Source organism: Euleptes europaea, chromosome 13 (assembly GCF_029931775.1).
Source record: "Euleptes europaea isolate rEulEur1 chromosome 13, rEulEur1.hap1, whole genome shotgun sequence".
Classification (NCBI taxonomy): Eukaryota; Metazoa; Chordata; class Lepidosauria; order Squamata; family Sphaerodactylidae; genus Euleptes; species Euleptes europaea.
The window spans coordinates 57,295,216-57,316,016 of record NC_079324.1 but is presented as its reverse complement, the minus strand read 5'-3'; the positions used below and the strand labels follow the sequence as shown (position 1 = coordinate 57,316,016).

At 41.8% G+C, this 20,801-nt stretch overlaps 1 protein-coding gene across 1 annotated transcript in view; it reads left to right on the top strand.

Annotated features, from left to right (window-relative positions):
• Positions 1-502: 502 nt before the first annotated feature.
• PIWIL1 (piwi like RNA-mediated gene silencing 1) overlaps positions 503-20,801 on the top strand; it is a 33,189-nt gene continuing 12,890 nt past the window's right edge. The window contains exons 1-8 of the mRNA XM_056859079.1: positions 503-583; positions 2,112-2,241; positions 3,026-3,151; positions 3,588-3,802; positions 5,130-5,251; positions 14,933-15,013; positions 15,422-15,619; positions 17,297-17,408. Coding sequence (XP_056715057.1) covers positions 503-583; positions 2,112-2,241; positions 3,026-3,151; positions 3,588-3,802; positions 5,130-5,251; positions 14,933-15,013; positions 15,422-15,619; positions 17,297-17,408 — 1,065 coding nt within the window. The remainder of the gene's footprint in view (positions 584-2,111; positions 2,242-3,025; positions 3,152-3,587; positions 3,803-5,129; positions 5,252-14,932; positions 15,014-15,421; positions 15,620-17,296; positions 17,409-20,801) is intronic.

The window sequence follows — 20,801 nt, the reverse complement described above, 5'->3', positions numbered from 1 at the left end:
ACTCTCTCAGCCTCACCTACCTTACAGGGTGTCTGTTGTGGGGAAGGGAAGGTGATTGTAAGCCGGTTTGATCCTTCCTTAAGTGGTAGAAAAAGTCAGCATATAAAAACCAACTCTTCTGCTATATATAATGTTAGATTCCTTTTTAATTTTTACAGGTACTATATTTCAATAAAAATATTTTCAGCATTAACCTTTGAATTTGTCTGAATATAACATTTGTATTTGATATATTTTTCTCCTAGTCATATTTTTCAATTTCAATCATTGGTGCTATTGGGACATAAAATGGGCACATGGGTATTCTTTAAATTTTACTTAATAAATGTAAGTCAAAACTATTAACAGGTCATGTTCTCTCTAGACCACTGAAAAAAATCAGTTCAAGATTTTCCAGAAAACCCACTTCAGTGTTTGAGCATAAATTATTTTATCTCTAGGAATGTGGTGGGGTAAAAAGTACTTGCAAATTTTGTCTCATAGCAGCAACTTCTGAGGCACGATGTCAGGCAGAGCGAGAGCAAGAGCAAGGGGAAGAGCCCGTGGCCAGGCGACGACTGTGTCTACTGTGGGACCCCCTGCAGTAAGTGCAAAGCTTGAAGTCTGGATTTGGCAGTAATGCACTCCTTATAACTTTCTACCTCTCAAGTTTTCCCCCCCTTTATCCATGCAAATCGGAATCTCTCAGTTGGTAAATAACAGCTTCATATAGCAAAATCGGAGAGGAGATGAGAATGTTGTAAGCAGCTTTGGGGCCCCATTTGGGAAAGGTTTGGAGTAGAATTGTCTAAATAAACAAGCTTTGTGAAGTGGAGATCTTGGCTTATGAGCTTTAAGAACCAACACAATCAAGTGGAAGAGAGGGGAAGTGGAGATGATCACTAGGACTTTTCCAGTTGTGGGCTTTTTTAACATGTTCAAGTGGGCCTTTTTGTGGTTATGGAGAACCAACTTCCAGCATTCGAAACAGTAAGAAATAACAGAAATGAAAGAGGCCACCCTGCACAGAAATGGATAAAGCAAGGTTACAGAGTAAAGGTGCATATGTGCTATCCTCTGTCCCTTCCTTCTAAACATACCCTGGCTATTGTTATTCCAGGGTAGGCTCCTTATTCTTAAAGTAACATCTTTCTACCTGTCATTCATTATCTTGCGTCTTTGTCCAGGCTTTCTGCCCTTGTTAGCACCACATGGTAATGGTTGCCCTACAAGATGGAGCCCAGGTGTGACAGCTGCTTCTTCCAAGTTATTACCTGATAAAATTACCCAAAACGGACATAGTTCCCCTTGTGTCCAGGGAATTTAACTGTCTGCCCACCCCCTTTTGGGTCAATCCTTCTCTTCTTGTCCTGCCAGCACCCTCCTAGGTGTCATATTCCTGCCAGGGTGAGAGATGGCTCTTTGATTGTTATCTGCTAGCTAGAAATATTTGCATAGCCAAGATGGGGTTGCTTGAGAGCACTTTACTGCTCTCCTATTTCCTGTCCTTGTATGACAGAGAACCTTCTTGGGATGACTGTGGGGATTTTGTGGCCCCAAAACTCTTAGTACAATGATGTAGGCCTAAAGTGGAGTACATTTCTCCACACTGCTGTTTGACTCTGTCAGGAATAACATAGCACAAATCTGTACCAGCAGATGGAGGGTGGGCAGTGGAAATATGTACTACTTAGCCATCTATCTGGTTTTACTATAATGTATGCCATGTGTAACTTGTTACACAAAATTGTGTTTATGATATTTAAAACTATAGATGTCTTAATGTTCAAACAAATACATTCATTTTTACAGGCTCCCCAGTGGGGGTACTTGGGGCCCCTGGGGAAGTTTCAGGTTTGGAAAATGGTGAGTGGTGGAATGCTTCAACCACTTTTCCTCTTGTACTAATCTGAATTGTCCCTCACGTGCCTAGGAACTGAGTTCCGAGCATGGAGTTTGCTGTGTATGTCTGATAGCTAGAACCGGGGGGTGGGGGGAGCACAAGTTGAGCCTTTAGAAAAAGTCAGTAGATTTCAGCTTTATGCAGAAGCAGCAGAAACGCCTCTGTCTGCATTCTATCTTTCCATGGTTTTTCATCTCTGAACCTTTTCAAACTTCGTTCAACCCTCTAGATTCCACAGCCCGAATATGAAGCAGCTAGGCCCCAGCCACTTCAAGCAGTGCCGGCAGCAGCAGAAGGAGGAGGAGAACTTGTGGGGCGTGGGCGCCAGAAAAGAGGACCTGCTGCACCCAGATCAGAGGGTAAAACAGCTCAGCTGGAGGGCGCTCTCCTCCCATTACCCAATTATCCACTGAACGCTGTCCCCATATCATTACAACCTCTAAGCGGTTGTTTAGATCTGCATTTGGTGTGCGTTAAAAGTTATTGGTATTTGGCTTTTGCTGTACAAATAGATGCTTCATGACAAATTATGTGCAGTCATATTGCCAGTCGTAGTTGCAATCACACTGAACTCTTGTTAAGTTGTAAAACTCCATTTTGCTAATGCCGGTCTTGCCTCCTAGGTTGCTGTTCCATTAAGTGATATTTCTGTTGGTTGAGGGCTGGAGGGTGATTTCTGTTCATTACTCTCTCCCACTGAAGGACCTGGCTTTGCTGCTTGCTCTGTTCTTGGGACTGCTGATTGGCAGATCACTATTTTGAGGGGCACAGAAATTTGGAGTGGGACGGGGGAGGCAAAGAAATTCCCTTCCTCTAGCGTGACCATGCTTGTACTGCTTGTGTAGTATGGTACTGGAGTTGTGAAATGCCTATTGTCATTGTGCCCATGTTTTTATATGCTGTAAGACTTCCACCCTATTGCTTCTCAAGTAGCAATGGGAGATGGTGTTAGTGAATTTCTTTGACTATGAGCCGATGTCAACTGTTCAGGCAGGCAAGAGGTGATCAAGGCTTCTTGCTTCAATTTAGGAATGGTCACTTGTTCTATTTATTTAGAAAATTCATATCCTGCAGATGCAGCATATAAAATAATTGACTAGTAAAAAATGCAAGTCATGATATGTGTTTGCTCTTGAAATATAGAACTGCAGATTTCAGCAGGCTTTCAGGAAATGACATTAGGAGAAAGAGGTGGACGTCGTAGAGACTTCCATGATCTTGGTGTAAATACGCGTCAGTCAATGGAGCATGTTAGAGAGTCCAAAACAGGTATGTAACTTTTCTGGACATGTTTCGGATAATATTTAGGCACATCATGCTAATAAATGGAGCTACTTGGAAGAACTGGAACACTTTTAGGGATAGGATAGGATAGGATGGGGAGCCTTGGTTCTTCTTGGCTCCTTCTTCTGGCTTTCTTATTAAGTTCTGCTAAGTGATTACAACAAATAGTAGGATTTCTGTAAAAGGTAGTGGTGTATAATATTGGAACATATATTGGAGCCAAGTATTGAAACATATTTCAACTGTACGATTTTTAACCTACTATTATTGTATTTTTATTTTGTTATAAAATAAACTTAAAATAAAGAGTTAAAAAAGAAGAAGCAGTGGCTTAATTGAAAATGGCTACTTTCTAGTGCAAAGAGTAGTTCTTGTTGAAATGCTGGTGAGAGATGGCTGATAATTGAATGCTTCTTCTCAGGTGCCTCTGGTACTATAATAAAGCTCAGTACAAACCATTTTCGGTTGAGTTCTCGTCCTCAGTGGGCCTTGTACCAGTATCACATCGACTATAACCCTCACATGGAAGCCCGGCGTCTTCGCTCAGCTTTGCTGTTTCAGCATGAAGACCTTATTGGAAACACACATGCGTTTGATGGGACCATTTTGTTTTTACCAAAGAGACTAGAAAACAAGGTATGATTTCTTCTCTGATTCTGTTTGTTTTTTTTAATGTATTTTTCAACTCAACGCTTACAAACATATGAAAAGCAGTTGAAAAGAGCAAGAGTCCATTAGCACCTTGCAGACTAGCAAAATTTCTGGCAGGGTATGAGCTTTCCTGGGCCACAGCTCACTTCTTCAGTTCTGAAGAAATGAGCTGTGGCTCATGAAAGCTCATACCCTGCCAGAAAGGTTGTTTGTCTTTAAGGTGCTACTAAACTTGCTCTTTTCAACTGCTATTGACAGACTTAACACTGCTTCCCCATAGTGATCTAAACATATGAAAATACACTATAAACAGAAACCGATAGGATTGGTACATTATATTGGAGCTTACTTTGAAATTCCATTTCGGTTATTTTTTAACTCTGAATTATACTTCTCTATATTCTAATTATATTTTTGCATCTGATAATTCATTTATTATTCTTAAGCATTTGTTAGATTTCTTTGTATTGTAAATTGACGACTAGAAAGTTAAAAACACATTCAATTTTCCATAGAATTCAAAAATTGCTCTATGTTTAAAATATGTTAATTTTGCCATAGTTGCATATTCTGTTAATTTGTTTATCCATTCAATTCTGGATGCTCCTCTGCTTTCCACTTTACCGCATATACTGCTCTGGCTGCTGTCACCACGTACCTAAAACATTCATTATATATTTTTGGCATATTGTTTTGTAAGTTATTTAATAAAACATACTTTTTGGATCTAATGCAAATTTGATTTTCAATATTTGCATTTCAATGCTCTGATTGTGTTGAGGCAGGTTTGGGAAGGAGTACTATATAATGATATGCTGAGTAGCTCAGAAACCTGTTCTGCCCTGTATTTTGTGCCCTGCCTCTTCATATAAAGTGCTAAATCTTTACTGAGATTTAGAACAAAATGGTCAAATGGGCATGACTTAGAGCGTCAGCGTGGTATAACAAGAGCCAGCGTGGTGTAGTGATTAAGAGCAGCAGACTCTGATCTAGAGAACCAGGTTTGATTCCCTGCTCCTCCATATGAAGCCAGCTGGGTGACCTCTTAGAGCTCTCTCAGCCTCACCTTCCTCACAAGGTATCTGTTGTGAAGAGAGGAAAAGAAGGAGATGGTAAGCCAGTTTTTTTCTCCTTAAAAGGTAGAGAAAATCAGTATATAAAACCAAACTCTTCTTTCTTCAGAAATATATAAGCTGTATGCATACATGATTGCCATGACTTTTAAGGAGTTGGGTCTGTTCTCTTGCCCCTTTACATTTCCAAACAAGCAAATCTTAGTGTATAACTCTAGTATCAATATTCATATCCTTAGGTTACTGAAGTGTTCAGTCGGACCCGGCAGGGAGAGAATGTGAAGATCACAATCACCTTAACCAATGAGCTGCCTTCTACATCACCGACGTGCTTACAGTTTTACAACATAATTTTTAGAAGGTTGTCTTTCAGTATATTCTTATTAGAACTTATTACTGATGGGACTAATGGAATTTGTTTTAATTCTTGAGATTTACTCAATAATGGCAGATTCTTATTTAGCATATGCTGAGAATCATCTGACATTTTAGCCTTATTACTTGGCAGTCCTTCTCACTCTGAGGTGAAGGAAGTAGCATTAATAAGTAGCTCTTATCAACTCAGAGGGGAGGGACCTGTCAAAAAATGCAGGTGTGTGTGTGTGTGTGTGCGCATTGGGTGACCGTGAGGGGATGGGGCAACGTGTGTGTGTGTGGGAGATGCCTCTTTCTAGCCCCTGCAAAAAGCCAAAAACCTCTCTCTGCCGGCTGATGTCCTTATCAGTGGCTATGCAGAGCATGTTTTACAGACTGCGTGAGAGACAGGGCATACTTGTGTGCGTGTGTGTGTGTAACTGCCTGTGTGAAGGTGTTCAGCATTGTGGCCAGCACCCGCGTGAGCAACCAGGATAACCTCTTCCTGGGCCAGCTACCCAAGATGGTAGTGTTGGGTCTGGTAGACAACGACAATATCAGCGGGGATTTCAACAAAAACTTCAACTTCAAACATTACAACATTAACTTTGTGGCGTTGTACGTGGACCGGGAGCAAGTGCCCGCCAAGCCCTTCCGAACGGGAACCGCGTCAGAATACATGAACCTGGTGCAGACGGCTGGGAAGCATCTGCAGGACAGGCCTCTCCTGATAAGCAGGGACGGGTTCGCTAAGGGGTACACACTGTTTGCCTTCGACCTGACGCCCGATCAGGAGTGCTTGGACCATTACTCTCTGATCAAGACGGGGAACCTCAGGGCCGAAATACGCTTCGCCAACGCTCTGCACCACACGGTCAACCTGATCGTGTATGGCATGTTCGATAACGTGATCAACCACAACGTCCTCTTTGACTATATGTAGCATGGACACAGTGCAGCTGACGTGGGCCTTGATGGCCAGCCCTCATACAAGAAAATCCTTTGCCGGCGTCTTCCCTTGCGATCGGCTGCCTGCTAAAAGACTGTTCTGCCGGCCTGTCTCTCTAGTGGTCAACACCCACCCGGACACACTACCGGGCGAGCACTGGCTGGCTATCCATCTCCCCGACCACTGCCGCGGCGATTTTGTACTCTTACGGCAACCCCCCCTCCAGCCCCCTCTTCCCTAGAAACATCATGGCTTTTCTGAAAAGAAACGCGGAGGAGATCCGCTTCCAGCAGCACAGCCTCCAAAGCCTGACGTCCGCCACCTGCGGGCACCACTGCCTGTTTTTCCTCCATCAGCGCTGCCGGGGAGAGCCCTTCGATTCCGTGTTGGAGATGTAGTCTGCCGACCCCCAGCAAAACGACCAGCTGGTCGTGAATTTTGTGAAAAAAATAACCCCCAGGAGGAGGAGGACTTTACAAAGCACGTACGCGCCTGTTCAGGCCTGTGTTTCTTGCCGGTTCTAATAATAAAGTGTTTAAAAAAAAAAAAAAGCTTGGTGTGTTTTGTTTTCAACAAAAAAGAGACTGTGATGACAGTATGGTTTTTAAAAAAAGATTTTATTAAACAGTCAGTCACTGAGGCCGTTCTTGACCTCTTTTCTTTTTAGAAAGGACAGGGGCCTTCTTCGTAGCCAGGGTGGGGGACCTTTTCGGAGAATCCAACATCGTCCTTACGGTGGAGTTCCCGGCCACGGTCGTCGGCACGTTCAGCTCGGCCAGAGCTCTCAGAAACAGATCCATGCCCGTCGGCAGGCTGATGGTGGGTGGGGCGTGGTTCTGCGTCACCGTCCTGACGAGGTCAAACAGGTTGGTTCCGGCCACCGGCTTGCTTTTATAAACAAAAGTTCCTTTCTGATCCCAGGTGGCCGTCTCACTGTTCTGCCCCAGTTTCTTCGGCAGGACGTTGGCCCCCCTCTGTACCGGGCGGGGAGGTTCTCCAGCAGTTCCAATGCCACGCCGTCAACCTTTTTGGGGGGCTCGGGGCCGGGTGGTGTCTCGGGTGGCGGGAGGAAATAAAGGTTCAGTTGGGTTTTTTCTTCCTCCCCCACTCCGACGTGCACTAGATATTTCTAGAGCAGGGATCCGTAGAGCCTTGCCTTTTCACGCTCCGACAGGTCCTGCCTGTCGAGAACCACTTTCATCTCTGTCCAGAGAATGCACTACGGCGGTTCGGATGTTCTCTTCGCGGGGGCCCCATGCGTTTAAACGGTGTGACTGGGGGCCAAGTACATTTTCTTCGCGTGCTCCATCAGCTACGCGTTAATAGCCCAGTGATCAGAGGCAATGCAAAACCCAAGAGACCCAATAGAGACCCGATAAAGCCCCCCGTCTGCTTTACCAGTCGCCTTTTTTGCCGCAGAGGCGTTTTAGAACTCATTGGTTCATGCAGTGAATAGAATCTACAGGATTCCCCTACCGGCAAGATTGAAGAAAACCAAACCAAGAGATGTAATGATTATTTTTATGACATCAGGATGAAGGATGAAATTATGAAACTTCACTACAACAAACCAATGATGGTGGTGGAGACTTCTTTGATACTACTTAAAGAAAAACCTAGACATTTAATGGCAAAAAGAAATGTCTACAAAGACTTTACTGCAACATTACGGAAAAATGGAGTAAAATACAGATGGATACTACCACAAAGGTTAACCTTTATGTACAAGGGAGTCAGAACAACTATCACCTCATTACAAGATGTTGGAAAGTTCCTGAGAAAGTACAAAAGAGACTTTGCTGAGGTCCCTTCTGGTGAACTGGATGAGGAGGAGGAAGAAGAAGAGGATCTTTCCTTGAAGGGAGCAGCTGGAGGAACTAGATTATAAGACTATTATATCACATCAGAGAATCACCATGGCTAAAGTAATTTCATGGAATGTCAGTGGACTAAATGAAAAAGTTAAGAGGAAGGATTTTCAAACTTCTACAAAAACAAAGATATACACTGATCTGCCTACAAGAAACTCACATCTCGAAAAAAGATAAGAAATATCTGGATAGAAAATTGTTGGGTCATGCCTTTATTACGTTGTCGAAAACCAAAACTAGAGTAGTCATCTATGCACATGCTAGTCTGAGCCCTGAACTGGTATATAAAGATGAAGAAGGCCATATAATGATAATTAGAACAAAAATTATGGGTCAAAAAACATTGGTGGTAGGAATTTATGCACCTAATGAGGGGAAAGCCAAATTTTATGAGCAATTGCATGAGATTTTACTTCAACATGCTCAAGAGCAAATATTATTGATGGGAGATTTTAATGGAATAGTCTTTCCTTTTTTGGATAAGAAAATACAAGCCAAGAGTGAAAAAGAAGGAACCCTTCCAAAGACCTTTTTTCAAATGATGGCTGACGTGGATTTACAAGATATTTGGAGAACGATGAATACGACAGCTAAAGAATTTACTTTTTATTCAGCTAGACATTATTCACATTCTAGGATAGACATGATTTGGGCAAGTAAATCTATTTTTACACAATTGCGTAAAATACATATTGTACCAAGAACTTTTTCTGATCATAATCCGATTTCTTTTGAGTGGAATAATCGACAAGCTTTTAGATGGAAGCTGAATGAAGAATTATCTACTTTGATTAAGGATTACTTTGACATTAATATGAATGGAGAAACCACCTTAAATACAGTCTGGGATGCTTTCAAAGCAGTGACTAGGGGATTTATAATTCAGAAAAATGCGGCATGGAGGAAACAACAGTTGCAGATGATTAATACTATGGGATTTGCAGAAACTTGAACAAGATTTGATTTTGGAATTACAAGAAGATCAAAAAAGCATTATTTTGGGAAAATTAAATGCTCTTAAACACCAGTTAAATATGGTGGTTTCTGAAGAAATGAACAAAAATTTGCAAAACAAATATTTTGAACAGGCAAACAAACCTGGCAAATTCTTGGCAACTCAGCTCCGAGACTCTCTTCAGAAATGGATTATAGCCAAATTACAAACAACACATGGACCTATTTATACCACAACAGAGATTAAAAAAAAATTTGTATCTTTTTATACTAAGTTATATCGAAAAGAAATATCAACTAAAGATGGAAAAAATTTTACGTTCTACAAATATTAAAAAATTGTCATCAGCCCAACACAGATTTATGGATGAACCAATCTCGTTAGAGGAACTAGAAGGAGCTTTTAATAAACAAAAAATAGATAAAGCTCCAGGACCAGATGGAATAACTGCTTTGTTTTATCGTACTTTTAAATCTCATTTGATGAAACCATTTTTGATGCTTAGTAACTCGATAATGGAAACGGGAGAAATACCAGAAACATGGTCACATGCTTTTATTTCACTAATTCACAAGTCTGGAAGAGACCCTGAAAAAGTAACCAACTGTAGACCCATTTCGTTACTTAATGTGGATTACAAAATTTATGCCTCAGTTTTATCATCCAGAATCAAAAAGCTGATCAAGGATTTGATACATGATGACCAAGCTGGTTTTGTTCCGGGAAGACAAATTAAGGATAACGTTAGGGTACTTATAGCTGCTTTGGAGTATTATAAACAGAATATCCAACACAAAGCAGCTTTTGTCTTCCTAGATGCAGAAAAGGCATTTGATATGGTGTCTTGGATTACATGAAAAAGACTTTGGAAGTAATGAACTTTGGAGAGAAATTTAGAAGAGGTATAGATGCTATATATACCAAACAGCAAGCAAAAATATTGGTAAATGAATCAATGCCAAGAGAATGCAATATACAAAAAGGGACGAGACAAGGATGTCCTCTTTCCCCCTTACTTTTTATTTTAGTGTTGGAGTCCCTATGCTGTAAGATTCGTGAATCAAAGGATGTAAAAGGATTAAAAATAAACAGGAGTTTAAAATGAGGGCATTTGCTGATGACCTGCTATTGATTCTTGATGATCCTAATCAATCTGCAAATAAATTGAAAGAGATATTGGACTCCTATAGTAAAGATTCGGGTTTCAAAATTAATCAAGAGAAAACTCAAATGATTTTAAAGAATGTTTCTGGCTTAGAGCAACAGCATTTTATTGCTACAACAGGTTGGCAGAATCGACCAAACTGAAATACTTGGGAATTGGGATTTCTATAAAAAATGCTGATTTGATTACTAATAACTATATTAAATTGTGGGAAGAAATAAAGGATATGATGATTTGGACAAACAAGAATCTATCCCTATTAGGCTGCGTCTCGACAATACAAATGAATGTACTACCAAGACTATTATTTTTGTTTCAGAACCTTCCGATTGTATCCCAAGTAAAATACTTTGATACCTGGAAAAAAGACTTAATGAACTTTATTTGTCAAGGTAAGAAACGAAGGATAGCATATAAATACTTGACTGATTTAAAAGAGAGAGGTGGACTTGCACTCCCTAACTTTAAATTATATGCTAAAGCGGCTGCTGTAGTATGACTAAAAGACTGGATGGATTTAAAAAATACACGTTTATTGGACTTGGAGGGTTATGACAATAGAAGTGGTTGGCATGGTTATTTGTGGTATAGTAAAGTTAAAACCCAGGCATCATTTCAACAACATATGGTCAAATCATCCCTCTATAGGATATGGATTAGATATAAACATTTACTAGAAGTAAAAACTCCACTATGGGTTTCATCACAAGAAATGCTAACTCTACGCCCATTAAGACCTGCTCAATTTGTAATTTATCAAGATCTTTTGAAATGGGAAGGTACAAAATGTTCACTTAAAGAGTGTGAAGAAGTTAAAGATTTATTATCTTGGTTCCAGTATCACCAAATAAACTCGGTTTTTTTACAAGATTTGAAAACAGGATTTTCTAAAACTAAATCAACTCTACAAAAACTTACTGGATACAAATGACCGTCTTATATCCAAGATGTATAAGTTGCTGTTAGAACTGTATTGTGAACAAGAACGAATAAAACCTACCATGATCAGTTGGGCACAAATGTTGGGTCATGATATAATGTTGCAAAAATGGGAAAGGCTATGGACAAAAGATTTGAAACTTATATTCTCGCAATTATTAAAAGAAAATGTATATAAAATGATGTATAAATGGTATTTAACACCAAAGAAATTAGCAAAATCTTTTCCCTCTATGTCACCAAACTGTTGGAAATGTAATAAAGAAGTAGGATCTTTTCATCATATTTGGTGGACTTGTGAAAAAGCTAAGAAATTCTGGGAGATGATACATCAAGAAATAAGAGGGATTTTACAACAAACGATTTCTAAAACGCCTGAAATAATGCTATGAAGTATGATACCGGATACAATTTTTACTCATCAGACTTTTCTGATACATGCCACCACTGCTGCACGCTTGATATATGCAGCTAAATGGAAGACTGACGAGATTCCAACTAAAACAGACTGGATAAATAAGATGCTGGAATTGACAGAAATGGCAAAACTTACAGCTTTAATAAACCAGACTGACAATGTTCAATTTTGGGGGGAATGGGAGGCGTGGAGAACTTACTGTGAAACACAATTTTTAATGGGATCATTTAAAGGATAGTCTTTGGTTTAATCCCCTATATATATTTTGTAGTATGGCTATAATAAGGTATCGAATTAACAATATTAGACAAGATAAGTATATACTAATCAAATAAGATGGGGATTAGTTTTGTTGGCGAAAGTATATACAATTTAAATTAAGATGGAAGAGAGTGAGGGGGAAGTCATTTTATGATTTAATTACTGTAATTATTTCCTTTTATTACCTTATTAAATTCTAAATTATTGCTGTTTTTATATATATTAATGAAATGAAGAAAACAAAAATTTATTATAAAAGAAAAAATAGAAGGCTCCTCCTACCATCTTACCCTCCCTCCCTTGCCGTAGAAGGACCAAAGCCCTGTCCCTCTTTCCCCCGCCCCTGCTGCCTTGGGGTTGTCAATCACTCCCTTGTAGCGTGTCTGCTTTCTAGGTCTGCCCCTCTGTGCGATACCCCCTCTTTCCATAGAAAACATAGAAAGTTTTCTCCAGAGACAGCCGACGTGCCATGAGATGGCAGTTTTTTGCATAGAGGCGTTTAGAAAAAAAAGAAAAGGTATCTGTCAGTCAGGGCTGCCCCCTAAAACTCTGCTCCTTCCACACCGTGTGCTTCAGACACCCTGTCTGTTAGCTTAAAACTGGTGTGTTGTGTTTCAAAAGATAAGGGGAAAGCTCCCTTCTCCCCCCATCCCTTCTCCCCCTCCCTCCTCTCTTTGCGTGTCTCTGTGTAAAACCTGTCGGCTAAGCGGCATACTCCCTTCCTCCCACTTCTTCCTCCCAGGACTAGCCTATCAAATTCTTAAAGCCGGATCAGGTAATAGGGAACTGAGGCGTTTCCTTGTATAGACAGGGCTGGAGCACCGCTTTTAACTTACTTTTTGCTACACTTCTCTGCTTGGTAAGATCTTGTTTAAAAAAAACACCTTAAAAACACAAAACCCCTGACTCTGGCTGCTCTCTCTGTCTGGCTCCCTACCTGCCTGCCTCACTGCAGCTGTACAAAGTGGGGAGGAAGCGTGGGGGGTCTGCATTCTTTGTTTAAATCCTGCTCGCTCGCTCTCCTCTCCCCACAGTCTCTGCCTCTAATTTAACATAACTGATCAGACTGGTTTTGCCAGTCTGGTGGTGGTCCTGCTGCTGCTGCTAAAGGGGGCTGATCTGCATTTTTCAGAACTTGGCTGGAAAAGCAGAAAAAACCCCGTGCCGTTTTCCCCTTCATCCTCTCTCTCTGTACATAGCAGGGAAAAAAGATACTAGCCAGGGGGCAGAGATGAACAGCTCTTTTTTGGCCGGGGGAGGTCTGGAAGCTTTTTTTCTGCGGCGGGGGTGGATTTACAAAAAAAGGGAGGGGAAGAAGGGCTGCCACACAGGCAGCCACACACACAGCCACACACACACACACACACACACACACACACACGTATGCCCTGTCTCGTGCAGTCTGTAAAACATGCTCTGCATAGCCGCTGATAGGGGCATTAGCTGGCAGAGAGAGGTTTTTGGCTTTTTGCAGGGGCTAGAAAGAGGCATCTCCCACACACACACGTTGCCCCGCCCCCTCACGGTCACACCAATGCGCGCGCACACACACACACACCTGCATTTTTTTGACAGCTGATTGATATGAGGTACTTTTTAAAGCTACTAAGGACACCTTCAACAGTGGGTGGTTCCCTTCCCATGCTCAGGGAGGCAGGATTTAATTTCCTCTTCCTGTGACCTGAGCTGGGATCACCCCCTATCATGAATTGAGTTTTCCTTTTGCCCCAGAGGGTGTCTTAGAAATGGGCCTTGTTAGTTCTTCGTGTTATTCCCCTTTGGTAGGAGGGAGCCCCATTTCCACTGCTTGATAGTGATGGGGCCTCTTTGAAGCTCTTAATCAACTATAATTACTTTCGAGCAGCCTGGCTGAGGCGGTTTGTTACTCCCCTGGGTTATTTAGGGGGGAACTGGGCTACGTCTCCTTTTCTTCCACTTTTTGGGGCGACTGCACTAAAAAGGAGGGAGGGGCTGTGGCTCAGTTTGTAGAGCATCAGCTTGGCATGCAGAAGGTTCCAGGTTCAGTCTCCCGGCATCTCCAGTTAAAGGGACTTGGCAGGTAGGTGATGTGAAAGACCTCTACCTGAGACCCTGAAGGGCCGCTGCTGGTCTGAGGAGGCAGTACTGACTCTGATTCAGTATAAGGCAGCTTCGTGTGTTCATGTGTGTACCTGACAAGCAGCACTACATCACATACAGATTTTGCTACTGCTTTTTCCACCTTCAATACTAACATATGATTGGAAGGAGGGGAGTGGAGAAGGCAGTTGGTATGCAAGTCACTTAGGGCTTTCTTTTTCAGTTACCTGGGCAGTGGAGGGGCTGCATCTGTGTTGCAGAAGTGGTACTTGTAGTTGTGCCTTGCAGACTATTCCTGGCATAAATGAGCTGTTAGATATCTTAAATGTGCTGTATTTACAGCGTTGGAACACAATTCCTGGAGAGTTTACACAGACAGATCAAGCAAACATTTTTGGCTGGAAGATCTTTTCCAGTCAATGGTGTACCTACTTCTAACTTGCTGTAGTAAGAGCTGCTGTAGTAAGGTACACCTAGTTTAACCTACTGGCTTCTATGGTGGTCAAGTGGACTCCACAAGCAAGGGCATGGAGAGCTGTGTTGTTGTTCCCAAGCAACAGCCATTCATAGGTATACTGCCTCTGAACTTGGAGGTTTCATTTACTCATCATGACTAATAGTAACTTCATGAATTTGTGTAATCTCCTTTTCAAGCCATCAGAGCGATCACAGCATCCTGCTGTGTGAGTTCTGCACATTAATTATGCTTTGTATGAAGTAGTTCCTCTGTGCCTTTGGTAGTATTTTGCCAGGGGGAGAGACTGTTCCCTCACTATGGTTTCATCACACTGCACAATTTTCTAAAACTCTGTCATCCCCCCCCCCATTTTTCTAAACTGAAAAAAGCCCAAACTTTCTCAGCTTTTTCTGACAAGGAAGGTGCTCAAACCTCTTGATTAATGTGGCTGCCTTTTTCTGCTCCATTTGCAGCTCCTACAGTATTGTTTTTGAGATGGGACAAGCCTATCTTTAAACAATCCTCCAAATTTTTAATCCCTGTTGTGGATCAGTAGCACTATTTTATCTCACTGCGCTCTGACTTTTCTTTCAGGCTCCTGAAGATTATGAATTTGCAGCAAATAGGAAGAAATTATTACAATCCCACTGACCCAATCAGTATTCCGAAACACAGGTATATGAAATGGGTGGGTGGTGACCTTTTTCAGTGGCCCTTTTCTTAACACTTTTATGATGTGGCAGGCCATAGTCTGTGGTTAGGTGGAACAAAAACCATTCCGCATGATTTGTATATGTTCACTTGTCTCTGAAAGGGGGGCTTCCTGAGGAGCTTGTTCTTGCAGTGTACTTTGCTTTTAAAAAAATAAGTATTCAAAAGAGAAACAAGTAGTCTGTTTGTCAAAGGGATATATGTATGTTCAAAACAGTGGCCTTTTTTTTTTTTTTTGCAAAATTGTATTATTTATTGGGAGCAGATTTTTTTGTGCATCAACAACTATGATAGGGCTGTCTATTTAAAGACAGATTTTTTTTAAGTAGTAATATGCAATGACATAATCCACATTTCTATCCTCTCTGGCAGGCTGATGATTTGGCCAGGTTTTACAACTTCCATACTGCAGTACGAAACAAGCATAATGTTGTGCACTGATGTGAGCCACAAAGTTCTTAGGAGTGAGACAGTTCTGGATTTCATGTACACCTTGTATGAACAAGTGGAAGAACAGCGATTCAAAGAAATATGTGCTAAAGAATTGGTTGGCTTGATTGTTCTTACAAGGCAAGCGATCATTCTTTCTTTTAAAATAGGTGGTTGTAACCAATCTTATGGGGGAGTGGAATAAATTTAAGTCGCATTTGTAGAAACTTGCAATTTAGGCAGTGTTCAGAGTGAGTTGTGTGCTTTAAGTGCCGTCAAGTTGCTTCCGACTCATGGTGACCCTATGAATCAATGTCCTCCAAAACGTCCTATCTTTGACAGCCTTGCTCAGATCTTGCAAACTGAGGGCTGTGGCTTCCTTTATTGAGTCAATCCCTGTCTTGTTGGGTCTTCCTCTTTTCCTGCTGCCCTCAACTTTTCCTAGTGTGACTGTCTTTTCCAGTGACTCCTGTCTTCTCATAATGTGACCAAAGCATGACAGCCTCAGTTTAGTCGCATTTGTAGAAACTTGCAATTTAGGCAGTGTTCAAAGAGCAAGTTGCAGTTACTTAATAAATAGAACTGCTTTTCCTTGTTGGCGAGGCTTGGTATAATGGGTGTGTGATTTCTCCTGGAAGAGAAGTTTTAGAATACTGTTCATGTGAGTAGAGGATAGCAAAATAGGAGTTGATGGCTGGAAGCTAGAAAGCTGCTACTGGCCAAACATCTCCATAGCAAATTCTATTAAAAGGATATGTTCAGGGCATGTGTATATGAAGCAAGATATTCTTGGTTTCTGGAAATACCAGCGTACCATCAAAAGCCTTGAATCATGGTTTTGATCATGACAATTTTTATCCAGAGCTGCTCTAAATGTTTTCCACCCTGAACAAAAGGCAAGATTGTTCTGTATAACCTTCATACGAATTGCGAATGAAATGTCAGCCAACTTAATTCTGCAGTTTAAGGATTAGACGGCCCTCTTTGGCCTTGAACTGACTCGGAACCCAGTGTAATGGAGAAGTTGGGAGTATGTTCTTTAAACATAACTTCCACGGAGTATTGAATTAGGACTTGGGGATGCACTCTTTGAAGCTCACCAGGTGAAGTTGGGCCGGTGTGATGGAGAGGTTGGGAGTATCGAATTAGGACTTGGAGATGCACTCTTCCGAGGCTCACCAGGTGAAGTTGAGCCAGTCACTCTGTCTAACATAGGCTTGTGAGGATAAAATGGAGGGTGGGAAAACCATGCCTGCTGCCCTGAGCTCCTTAAAGGGAGGGCGAGAGCAAAACAAAACTAAGCACTTCACTAAGCCTGAGATGTGACCAGGTTGGTCCTATTGATACATGGCAAATTACAGTAGCGTGAAACTGAAGCATTCAGTACTGCTTCTAGAGCAGTAGTTCCCAACCTTTTTTTGACCAGGGACCACTAGGACTTTTTTGTTCGGTGCAGGGACCCCAAGGTTCAAAATAAAAATTCCAACAATTTGAAAATAAACTTTAATCATAACTGTTAGTTAAACATTAAACTTAGAATAATATTTGAATATATATATATTTATAATAGAGAACTTTTAATCGAAAATATTAATTTATTATGGGTTTATAACTTTGTTTTGCGGACCTTAATTTAGTTCTCGCGGACCCCTGGGGGTCCACGGACCCCTGGTTGGGAACCAGTATTCTAGAGGATTAGGGTGTGAAATTAAACATTAGATCATCAAGTATTGGATTTATGGTCCACCACTTCCGGTATAATAAAAATGCATTGTTGCAAGGGAAGCAAGATCAATCAGACTTTCAAAATGTTGCCAGGTATAACAACAAAACGTACCGGGTGGATGACATTGATTGGGATACCAACCCCCAAGATGTCTTTAAGAAAGCAGATGGATCTGAAATCAGCTTTGTGGACTACTACAAAAAGGTAAGAAATGCTGAGTTTGCGTGACCTTTACAGAACTTGTCTACTAAGCTGAAATCATTTAACGGACACCGAAATTTGATGAGAGTGTATTAGATTTTCTTCTTCTGTATGTGTTAGGTCTGCGTAATACATTTTAGGTTTGCTTACTCATTGAGGGTACAGTTCTGGCTCTGCTAATGTGACCAGTGCTAACATTTGTATATAATAGACGGTGAGATTACAAGGGTGCACTTCTCTGAGCTTGCTGTGGGATATGTTCTCTATGAGGATAAGGTGTTGCCTTTGCCTTCTCTGCGGCAAGGGTTTTCACCTGAGCAGCTGGGAGAGAGACAGAGAAGGAGCTTAGAGAAAGCTGTAGCTGGCCTAAGGTAATTGCTGTTCTGTTGATTGCTGAGGGTGGGGCTGAGAGTATTTAAACAGGCTCTGCTTGCCAGAGGCTGGCCTGAGCAGCTGGGAGAGAGACAGAGAAGGAGCTTAGCGAAAGGTCAGTGAAAGTTTTACTGTAAAGTTTGTGTTTTCCTCAGTGGCTGGGGAGCAGTAGTTGAGGTTGCTGGGTGTGTGTGAGTGAGTGAGCAAGTGTAAGTTGGTAGCCCTGCTGGAGGAGAAGATACAGGGTCTTGAGGCACTCTTGTCCACACTCCATTTTTTAAAGCAACGTGAAGAGTTCATGGACAGAACTCATTAAGCTCTCTTTAGCGAGCAACAGGAGCAGGAGAGTAAGGAATCTGAACAAATGGGGGTACAAACAACGCAGGAGGAGGATGCATGGAAGAATGTGGCCCAAAGGAGTAGGAAAATCAGGACACATCCTGATCTTCTCTTGCTCAGCAATCGGTTCCAGGATCTTCAAATAGATACTGATTCTGGACCACTGGAACAAGGGCTATCCCCCCAAAACGTGAAAGAAATTCCTCAGGCTCCTGCGCATGAGAGGACTCAATCTTCCGCCCCACAATTTAGGAAGAGGCGTGTTCTCGTAATTGGGGATTCCCTCCTGAGAGGGGTAGAGTCTATATGCCGACCTGACTTGTCCCGAGAGGTCTGCTGTTTACCGGGTGCACGCATCCAGGATGTGACGGAAAGGGTAGGAAGACTCTTCAAGCCCACAGATTATTACCCTTTCTTACTTGTTCATGTGGGAACAAATGATATTGCCCGGCACAGCCCAGAACGTATTAAAAGAGACCACATGGCTCTGGGTGAGAAGGTGAAGGACTTGGGGGAGCAGGTTGTGTTTTCGTCAGTTCTGCCTGTTGAAGGTCGTGGCTTAGGAAGGGAAAGACGAATACTCCAAATTAATGACGCTGCGTAGGTGGTGTTGTCAGGAAAGGTTTGGATTTCTGGACCATGGCTTACGCTTTCAAGAAGAAGTTCTTCTGTCGGAGGATGGTTTACACCTGACGAGGGTAGGAAAAAATGTGTTTGGTGAGAGCCTTGCAAACCTGATCAGGAGGGCTTTAAACTAAATCCTATGGGGGAGTGAGACAACAATTTAAAGCCTCGTATGCTGATAATACCTGGAGACGAGAACAATAAAGATTTGCAGGGAGTGGCATGTATGCAAGGAAACATAAACTCACAGGTAAGCGCAGAAACAAAAACCCCAGGGCACATAAACCACTGATTCCGATGTCTGCACACTAATGCGCAGAGTATGGGAAACAGGAAGAACTCAAAGCCCTAATACAGGAAGGGGATTCGGACTTAATACGCATTTCTGAAACTTGGTGGGATGTCACTCATGATTGGAATATTAAGATTGAGGGGTACAACTTGTTTAAAAGAGATAGATTGATAAGGGGGGGAGGAGTAGCACTGTATGTCAAAGATGTGTACACTTGTGAAGAAGTACATGAATCTGAGCATGGTAGTGCAGTCGAGACTCTACGGGTAAACATAAAAGGAATAAGAAATAATCGTGATATTCTTGTGGGGGTCTGCTATTGACCGCCAAACCAGGCAGAGGACTTGGTTGGGACGCTCCTAGACCAGCTCACAAAGTTCTCAAAGAGACGGGACATGGTGGTCATGGGAGATTTTAATTACCCGGATATCTGTTGGAAGTCCAACGCTGCTAAAAATGCAAGATCCAATAAACTCCTGACTTGTCTTGCTTACAACTTCCGATTCCTGAAGGTGGACGGGAAAACAAGGGGGTCTGCTATCTTAGACTTGATTCTCACCAACAGGGAAGAACTGGTCGTTGAGGTTAAAGTAGTAGGCACCCTGGGTAGTAGTGACCACGTACTCTTGGAATTTACAATCTTGGGGAGAGGAAAACCTGTACGTAGTCAGACATGTAGGTTGGACTTCAAAAGAGCAAATTTTAACAAACTTATGCTAGGTAGAATCCCATGGTCAGAAATACTTAAGAAGGGTGGACATTTCTTAAAAATAAAATACCAAAGGCGCAATCCCAAACCATTCCTATGAGAAGGAAAAATGGGAGGAGCCTAAAGAGGCCAGGGTGGCTCCATAAACAGCTTTTTAAAGAGTTGAGAAATAGACTCATTTAGGAAGTGGAAGGAGGGCCTTATAACCGAAGAGGAATATAAGCAAATAACTAGTGCTTGTAGGGAGAGTGTTAGGAAAGCTAAAGCTCAATATGAACTTAGGCTAGCGAGAGTTGCTAAACGCAACAAAAAATGGTTCTTATGTACAGAGTAAGAACAAGATAAGCCCATTGCGTGAACCGGAAAGTGAAATTGTAACAGGAGATGAAGAGAGGGCAGAACTCCTCAATTCCTACTTTTCCTCAGATTTTTCTTGTAAGGGAAGTGGTGCTCAACATGGCATAAACAGAACATGTGATGAGGGAAGGGATTTGCAGCCTAGAATTGGCATTTGGGTAGTGCACAAACACCTGGTTTCTTTAAATGAAACAAAATCCTCTGGGCCAAATGAATCGCACCCAAGGGTACTCAAAGAACTTGCAGCTGTAATTTTGGAATCTCTGTCCATTATTTTTGAAAAGTCTTGGCAAACAGGTGAGGTGCCAGAAAATTGGAGGCGGGCAAATGTTGTCCCCATCTTCAAGAAGGGGGAAAAGGAGGATCCAGGTAACTACCGACCCATCAGCTTGACTTCTATACCAGGAAAAGTGTTCGAACAAATCATCAAACAGTCCGTCCTTGAGCATTTAGAAAGGATGGATCTGATCACTAAGAGCCAGCATGGGTTTATCAAGAATAAGTCATGTCAGACTAATCTTATCTCCTTTTTTGAGAAAGTTACTACCTTGCTGGATCAGGGGAATGCTGTAGACATAGTTTATCTAGATTTCAGTAAGGCTTTTGATAAGGATCCACATAGTTTTCTAGTTGACAAATTGGGAAAATGTGGGTTAGATCCTATTATTGTTAGATGGATCTGCAATTGGTTGACAGATCGTAC